Source organism: Poecilia mexicana, unplaced genomic scaffold (assembly GCF_051168715.1).
Source record: "Poecilia mexicana isolate PSO_F unplaced genomic scaffold, ASM5116871v1 scaffold_14, whole genome shotgun sequence".
In the NCBI taxonomy this organism is placed as follows: domain Eukaryota; kingdom Metazoa; phylum Chordata; class Actinopteri; order Cyprinodontiformes; family Poeciliidae; genus Poecilia; species Poecilia mexicana.
The window spans coordinates 15,778,227-15,787,735 of NW_028263383.1; the positions used below are offsets into that span (position 1 = coordinate 15,778,227).

Here is a 9,509-nt window from a genome sequence, read left to right on the forward strand (position 1 = left end):
ATTCAGTTAAAAAAAAACAACAAAAGTTAGCATTTTTAATGATCTAATCTGCTTCTTTTGTTTTTCCCTTCCTTTCTCCACCCTGTTTTTTTTTTACTGGATAATTTTGCATTTGAGAAAATGTGGAAAAATTTAAAAGTGCATGTCGGGCCTCTTTAGCTTGCAAGAACTGAACTGCCTGAAAGCAATATTCATGGATTGACATGTGGAATATGATGGAGCAATGGGAGAAAATAAAAGTATGAAAATAAACTTGTATGAGAATAAAGCCAAAATAATACAAAAATACAATCATAGCATTATGACTGTATTAAATAAGTTTATTATAATAGTTTTATTCTCACAGTATTATGACTTTATTCTCATACATTTTTTTTTTCTCAGTATGGCTCTAATATTCCATCGCAGTGATACGCATGAGCGTGATAAAAGTGAAAATCGTCTGCTTATGCACCCCACATTATGAGCCAAGTGGGAAATAAAATCCTTGTTTTGTGTTTGATGTCGTCACGGACTCGTCTAATGGAGTTGCATCCATTTCGCAGGTCTTTTTTATTGGCCGTTCAAAGAAAGCACGATGATGAATTATGAATGTTTGTGTAGTCATGCTTTAAGTGACGTAGTGATGCTGACGGCTCTGTAATGCAGTCTGGTGTACAGACAATATGCTGCCTCCCTGGGGGACGGCGGCTCCCTCACTTTGCTCTCACATCGCGGCAATAGATAAACGCCTTCGACCCGACCTGACATGTTCTACCTGATAAATTGGTCGTGTGAAGGTGGGTGCGTACAGCCGTGAATGTGTAACATGGAGCTGATGACGGAGACGCAGCACGGCCCATCTCTCTGAATAATTCAATAGACATGTGTTGCCTTTAATAACTCTTTCTGAGTGACTTTCCCCGAGGCCCAAACACCCAGCCTGCTGCCGGTGTAATCCGTCCTCCCAATAATCCCATTACTAGCCTCCTTCACCTTTTGTCATAGGTACATTTAGGAAGATAACACGGTAGGTCTGCTTAGATTTTAGGTAAAAAGGTTTCTGGGATTTGCACCCGGGTGACATAACTGGAAAATAAAGGAGATGGTGAAAGAACCATAACAGTACTGACTTAAAAGGTTTTTTTTATTATTTTTTATTTTTTACATTATATAACTATTCATATATATATTTTTCTAATGAGACAGGAAGCCCTGAGGAATGTTGTCTGAGCTCACCAGCTTGGAGACCTAACAGACAGGGAACCTACATGGAGATTTAAGTGTTCTTTAACAAGCCAGATCTGCATTGATTTCATCACAGTGATGAATAATAAAAAAAGTAACTTACAAAAACTAACATTTCACCAACATTTCTGACACTTTTTCATTTCCGACTAGCATTTTCTCGTAATAACTACTTCACCAGAATCAGGGGAGCATCTACATACTTTCTGAGGTGTAAGCGAACATGTCATCTGCGCCCCAATGACATAAACATGTACAATTCATCTTTAATTAAAGTATGAATAATAATAAATGTACATATATGTGAATAAATTGCTGCCTACAGGGAAATTAAAATGAATGAAACAAAAAACAGGGCAATATTTCATCATTTAACATATCAGTGAGCCAAAGAGCCACTTCTGTTGGTCTGAGTCTAGAACAGCCTGTGGGCTGCAGGTCTGAGGCTTTTTGTTAGCAAGTTTTCTATCATTCCTACAGCTTGATAGGAAACCAGCTCATTGCATCTCCATATCCATCTTGGGTAAATTACAAGCAACTGTAGAATAATGATAAATTATCAATAATGATGTAATGTGAGATATATAGATAGATAGATAGATAGATAGATAGATAGATAGATAGATAGATAGGAAAGTTATATCCTATATTTATAGATATATCTATACTGTGTATATATATATATATATAGATTTACATAGATATGTATTATATGTATACATACATATATATGTATATATACATGTGTATGTATATATTTATGTATATATATGTATGTGTGTGGGTAGAGAGAGATCGATAGATATATAGATTGATATCGATTTGTAGATGTATATAGATATCTATATATAGTTTTTTATATATAGATTTATATATATATATATATATATATAATGTAAAGTATAGGAGCAGTAAAGACGAAGCTCAAACTCTAACTCTTTTCTCCACAGAATAAGTCTGTGGTTTATTTTCAAGTTTTTAACTGTCATTGTAATGCAGCTGCCTTAAGGTCATTCCAAAGACACAGTTGCACATCTCAAACTCTAACTGTCCATTGATAGTTGCAATAAAGTCAAAAGTATTTATACCTTTGATTAATTTTAGTTTAAAGTAATCTTTTGATCTTATCAGCTTATTTCATCTGATCAGAAGCAGTAACAATGTAACCGTCAGTAGTTTTAAGAACGGATTTGATTGGTGTGCTGTCAATAAAGATATTTTTTTAGAAATCTATAGGTGATTTTCAGCATGTCCTTTTTGTCATGTTTGAATTTATTTTCCAAAATTGGTACATTTTTGTTGTTTTTTTCCCCTCATTTTTTCTACTCCTATCAGAAACAAATCTTAATCTGTCACAAAAACATCTAATTTTGCCATAAAAAGTTGCTTTGACTTATTGCTACAAATCTGTTGACAGGAAGTGAAAATACCACAATCTGGTCATTTGGTCCAAACACTGTTGAAAAAATGTTTGTTATACAAAATGGAAATTTGTAGGGAGCAGGTATTGTTTGGCGTTTCTTTGCTTCAGCTTATGATTTATAAAACGTAGTGAAACAAGGTGTTTTCTAGGACACTTTATGTTCACAAACAACACCCAGAGTCATCTTTGTGGTCTGACTGTTAACTCACTGCTTGAGTTATCCGTCACTGCCACGTCATAAACTGTGTTAGCATTGATTTCATTTCAAGATGTTTCATCATCCCGGGTCAAAAAGCGTTTCACTGAAACTGAAACTTCTCTCTGCCTCCACTTTTGTGAATCTAGCACACTTTTCCTGCATAGCAGCACTTTAGGAAAATTTTGTCTGTAAAAAAAGTTTTGTCTCAAATTTTGCAGTTCCATGCTACACATCGTCGTCCATTGATGTTTCTTCTTAGAGGTGCTGAAGGTGACATGTATTTTAAAATCAATTTCCTGCAATGGAAAGGTGGATTTTACATGTATTTATATTTTATACATTTAGGGCTTTTAGGGGATTCTGGCTCTAAAACTTAAGCCTTTACCATCCTCATTTATACAAGATCGAGTAAATGATGACATTTGCACATTTGTTTTATTGCTTATGTCAGAAACATGCAGGAAAATGTAAGACGGTCACATAAGCAAGCTGAGCCTTATGCTGGTTTTCAGCCCGTCTGATGGGAGATTGTAGTGTTTATTGGTGTGTCTGTGAGCTTATTATTGTTGCTGAGCGAAACCTCCGTGTCTCATTTTCATGTCTTCTGAAAACCCGACGGTTTGTTTCTTTTGGTTCAGGTCCGGAATCTGACTCTAGCCTTCCAGGCCGCCGAGAGCATTGGCATCAAAACATCTCTGGTGAGCAAAGCTGCAGCACACACGCACGCACGCACGCACGCACGCACGCACGCACGCACGCACGCACACACACACACACACACACACACACACACACACTCTTTACAAGCTGGAAATACTACACTTTGATTTTCTTAGATTTTATAGCAATAAACTGTACAACTTTAATTTACCCAAAGGACGGTTTTCCCCGAATTTGTGAAGATTTTTCCATTACTTACTGCTGATGATCTTAAATCCATATTTCTGTTGTGTTGCCTCGATTGTAACGAGAAAAATAACTCATTGAAAAACCCTTGCAATTTGCAAATGCGCAACAGTCAGCTACGTTAAACTGTTTACACTTGACGAGAGCTCCTAGTGTGTTTTGTGTAAACAGTCAGGTTCAAGTTTAGTCCACAGTGAGTTTGAACCAACATTTCTGCAGAACACAGCTCAGTCAGGGAAACACTGAAAACCTGTTTATGTCAACTGTTACTTCGTATCATCATCCAGACAATGAAAGTTTCAGATTCCTCTTGTGTGCCATCACTCCTTTTTATGCTTAACATCTTTTTAATCGACTCAGTTATGAGATGGATGCTTTTTATAACTCATAAAAGGAGCGTGGAATAAAAACATCTAACTGTAAAAAGGTAGCAACATGTGCTAATTCCAGTTTTTAACTCTTATTGTGAAACTGAGAATTATTTAGAATTATGGTTACATTTACTGCTGGTCTTTCCTCTTCAGGGAGTAATTATTGAAAAGACATTGAGTGAACATTGGGTTATGGCCAAACATCCACTTTGTTCTCAGATCCAGTGATGAACTTCTGAAATTACATTTGCATTATTGACAGCCCAAATTTATTTAAGCATCACTCAATCACCTTCAGATGTCATCCGAGTCGATATGACTGCACCCTTGAGTTACGAGGAACAAAAACGTGCGACTTTGGTGCAGCATTTCACAGTATCTTTGTTTAAAAAAAAAAAAATAGACAGGTGTGAAATTTGTGAATGAATTGTAATTTTTTGCAGATTTCTTTAAACCATCACTGCTGGGTACCAAGCAGGGCTTCATTCTGTCAGGAGAAAAACAGTTTTCACTTTGACTTGGTTTTCTAAGTGTTGTTCTGATGTTAAGGCTTTAAGAACTGGAAATGGTAACAAAATGTGGCCTTTATTCTTACGATCGATGTTAAACATTAAGGTTATTTCACTAGCTTTATTTAAGGAATGTGGATTAATAATCTCTCGTTCAAGATCTAAAACAACCAGAGCTGCACTTGAGAAGATGGATTCGATTGCTTCATCGATCCGTCCGGATCATGTTTACAGCTTCCTACCTTCTTCTTGTGATTGGATCATTCAGGACTCTTATTAGCAGTAAATGACTGCACTAAACCGTCAACACCTGTATTGGAATGAGCTGCCAATCAGAAGATAATTGATAGTTCTTGTTTCACTTTCGATGGAGGCCACATCTGGATGCGTCAGGGGTCCAGCCCATGCTCATAATGTCGTCACCTGCAGCTGTGACCAAATGTATCACCTCTGATAGATTTGAGTCTGAAATAATCCTGTCATTTTACCAATATCTCTCTTCTGGCTGGAAATAACATTAAAGTTCTGGAATCTGAATCTGACAGAGAATGCGTGGAGGCATCTAAAGATTAGCGTCAGTCTTTAAACAACCCAAAGCAGAACTCCATAATCGTCTGTAACTGAAAACATGCGGCGCTTGGAAGGTCCTGCTGCTTAAAATCCACAGAAACCCCACACTGCTCTTAACTTTGGAGCATCAGGTCACGTTTCATTAATGTGGTTTGAGATTTTGGCACAAATTTGTAATTGGCATTCCATTTTCACTGGACGCTGTCCAAAGATGTTAAAGTTACTTTATCATTTAAAAAAAAAAAAAGTTTTGTTGGTGATAAGTTCAAGATGTCTCCATTGCTCAGGTGTGATATTGGCCCATTTTTCATACAGTATAGCTGTGTCCGAACTCAGGGTCTGCATCCTTTGAAGGACGGATTTGAAGGCCGATTACGTCATAGCGTGGCGACAAGGCCTGTCCGAATTCAAATATGTTTAATCTTCATTCTCATGGTGGCAGCAGATTTCTCCGTTCATCTTTTATCGTCTACCAGAACCGAATTGTCCACACCTCCAAACTTCACTGCAGGCATGCTGGTTTTTTGCGGTGCTATGCAGTTCCTTTGACTGCCAAACATGGTGCGCTTTAAGGCCTCTAAAGAGTTTATTATTTATAGTTTGGACTATATCGTCTAAATGTTTTCCAGCAAAGATCCCCTTAAATGTGATTTTTTTTTTTTCTTCAGCAGTGGAGTCTTGCGTGGTCATTCCAAGTTATTACACATAACTTAATTTGTGGATATCAGTGGTTTGGATTCTTTTTTCACGTTTGAACTGGACTGGTGAGAATTTGATGACCTTTCACCTTTAGAAATTTCACAGAGAAAACTGGTGATGTGTTCAATACTTACTCTCCTGGTTTCAGCTCCATCATAACAAGCCCTGGTGGAAGAAATCAACTTGATAGCCAAGTTAGTCAAATGCCACTTGCAACAAAAACACAATTTGAACATAATTTTGCACTTGCATGTGCAAATGAGTATTTTGTGCTCGACAACATAAGCAGGCATACAGAGTCTGGGAGCTGGGGTTGGATATGACTGCTTCCTGTCCTATGCAATGAGCAACATACCATCCATCAATCTAATGTGTGTGAAATAAAAACAAAAACTCCATCATACTCCCACAGCCTTTGTTTGCAAGCACTCTACTTTGCATGTTTTTTTCATCCCTGCATTAACAACAACACCACACTACCGAGCGTAAAGTAGGGACTCATTAAAGTTTAACATTCCAGTCCAGGACAATCATTATTAGAAAAAAAGAAAAAGTCTACATTTAAAGCAATTGCTTTGTTTGTTGACATTCTGTGTTTGGAACATACTTGTCTGCTTCATTAACTGACCAAAATAGTACCTGCAAGAAATAAAAAAAAAATAAAAATGATAATAGTAAGTATATGTTGAGATTAGAATCAGACGTCTACCCTAAAACTCCCAGCGGGAATCTTTTGTCCTGATGTGGCTTTTTAAAACTCTAAATCTGGAAGTTTGACCACAGCAGTAAAGTGACTTAACAAAGGTCACGCTTTGGTTTCTTATAATTCTCTATTACGCGTTTGTGGTTGGATTTGACTGAACTGTTCCCATGTCCACAACGTAACCCCTCCGTCTCCCCCCATCCTGACTCTCTTTCTCTCTGCTGGTGAACTTTGGACTCCATGTTTTTCATCTTTCTTACTTTGAACACATCCCAGAAACTAGTTCCTCATTGTTTTTAGGTTGTGATCTCACAGAGGCAATTACAGAAACCTGAGTCAGCAGAGAGATCTTTTCTTCTTTTTTTTTTTCAGATTCATGCCATGTCAGTATAAAAAAGATAAAACATTTAACAAATCAACTTTTTGAGTCAGAGGAATTTGGGAAAACAATCCTGCGAGCTTTACGAGTGTTTCCTGCATCAGATAGGTTTGTTTAATTTCTCTGTAGACGTGTTGAAGTTCAGCATGTTTGGACTCCGTGGTGTTCAGGTCCCTCCAGAGATGTTCTGCTGCGTCCAAATCCAAACGTTGTTGGACTAATTTACGGTTTTCTGCATCATTTCCCAAAAGCCTTTGCCTGTGTGTGTGTGTGTTCAGTTAATTGTTTTAGTTATACTGTAATCCCTTCACTTGCTGTCACAGCTTATTAAACCTGCGTTGTCATCAGAGTCTCTTTTCTGTGTCACGATTTCTTCTCCATTGCAGGATTACGAGAACGCAGGAAGCATCTAGAAATGTTGTTCTCTGTCTTTCTTTCCATCTGTCCTGAATAATTTCCTCAGCATGATGCTGCCATCACCATTTTAGACTGTTGAGATGCTATTAGGATATAAGGCCTCTGGGTTTCCACTGCATACTCTGCTCATTTATTAAGGCATCGTTGGAAAACTCACAGTTTTTGGTTTTTAGTGACAAATGGCCTCTTGGAAGTGTTTTTCTTCCACGTCTGGAACATAAGGAGTATAAAAATAGTCTAAAAATATCTTTCTCCTTGTGCTCCATTCAGTGAAATGTTTCATGACAACATAACAAATATTTTAAAGGAATGGAAGAGAAAAAACAACCTGCTAATTTCATTTAAGTGTATCATCTACCATTGATTTTAAAAATCAAAGTGTGTCTTGTGTTCAGTTTTACTTATGTTGAATACATCAGAGAAAACAAGCCACGGTCCTCGTGTCAATAATATCCTCTTTAACATTTTTGAGAAGTGTTCAGCAATGATTGCATGCAGTAACTAATCAAATATCTGATATGAAAAACAAATAAATTGTCTTCAGTAATTTGTACGTCATGGTAAAGATGGACATTTATCGTATCATTTATCATTTATCATAATAAATTACATTTTGATTTATCGTTGTCATTAGAAATTCCAATTAATGTTTGAAACCCCCAAAACTGTCCATATTGTCAAGAATATCAGCTTTAATATTTGTTTTTTCACTGTTCATCCAATGAAAGCATCAATAAATATTAATATATTTGAAAATCGGACTAAATGCAGTTACGATTTGCATTTTAATGATATAAATCATAATCTTGTGATTTTATTCCCGTAATACGACTTCGTAATTAATTAATGTTCTCAGTGAGGCCCTACCCGCTGTATAGCCTTTACCGTCAACATAACTTTAATCCCACGTCACTTCCGCTGTGTTTCCGTTCCAAACAGGACATTGAGGAGCTGATGAAGACCGACAGGCCCGACTGGCAGAGCGTCATGCAGTACGTCTCCCAGATCTACAAATACTTTGAGACCTGACACCTCAGGGAGCCAGGCGGGACGACCAGGCGGACAGGGGGACTCTTCTGTCCCGTCTCCATGTGGGACACTCTCCTTCCAGACTGGCTGAAGGCCGCCGGCTGACCATCGCTCATCAGCTGCCCAAAAAGTTTCTGAACTCACCTCTACAGTCAGAAGTGCGACCAAAAAAAGGAGAGGCGCTGCAGTCGGCAAAATAGATTTCTCAAAAAGACGTGTCTGCTGAGCATTTCATTCACAGATGAACTAATACTGATCCAGAGTCACTCTGACATCTTGTAGCAGTTTGACAGCGCAGTTGAGATTTTTTTTCTCTATTTTACAGTTAAAAATTAAAAAAAAAAACTGTCGTTGATGTCTTCCATCATCCTCTTTGTGCTGATGACACGTTTCTCAAAGGCAGCGTCAAAAAGCCACTCTGCTCCGTTTACAAATCAAATGCTCCCGACAGACTCAGTTTTGTTCTCTTTTCGTTACCACAACACAACTCCGGCGGGACCATCCATCACAGCGAGGAGCCGCTGCAGGCTTCTGTAGCGATATGATAATGGCAACACATTCACCTCTATGATTAGATTAGTCCCTGATGTTAAGGAATAACTAACTGCTGCCGTCGCACTGCACAGGTTTTCCACGTTTCCCATCCAAAACTAAAGAAACAAGTGAAGCAAACTGTGTGCATCTGTAGGCTGCATGCCACGCTGAAATATGGACGATGTTTTACATGTAACAGAGGACACTCCAGCTTTTGACACGCTTCAATTTGCAGACGCCTGTTTTCTTTTCTTTTTTTTTTCTTTTTTCTTTTTAAATGAAGTTGTATTTATTTATTTACAAAAGTTGCCTATTGACAAGTGACACAATGGAGAGAAATGGAAGACGCTCTCTGGTGATGGATATGTCTCCGTGGTAATCTTAGGTAAATAAAGGATTATCTTGAATTTATTTTTGCTCCTCATCAGTGTGTCTGCTCTCACTTGTCATGTTTTGACACGTCGGCTGGTTGTGGGTAAACGGTCCAGCCTCTGTGTTTGTGGCTTCATCATGCTGCTGCGTTGCTCTGTGGGCGATAAATTG

General features: G+C 37.8%; 1 protein-coding gene across 3 annotated transcripts in view; it reads left to right on the forward strand.

The window, feature by feature from the left end:
• specc1 (sperm antigen with calponin homology and coiled-coil domains 1) overlaps positions 1-9,377 on the forward strand; it is an 86,286-nt gene extending 76,909 nt beyond the window's left edge. For all 3 annotated transcript variants that reach the window (XM_014989694.2, XM_088012266.1, XM_014989696.2), the window contains 2 exons: positions 3,488-3,547; positions 8,343-9,377. In XM_014989694.2, the coding sequence (XP_014845180.2) occupies positions 3,488-3,547; positions 8,343-8,432 (150 nt within the window). In that variant the 3' untranslated portion in view covers positions 8,433-9,377. The remainder of the gene's footprint in view (positions 1-3,487; positions 3,548-8,342) is intronic.
• The last annotated feature ends 132 nt before the right edge of the window (positions 9,378-9,509 follow it).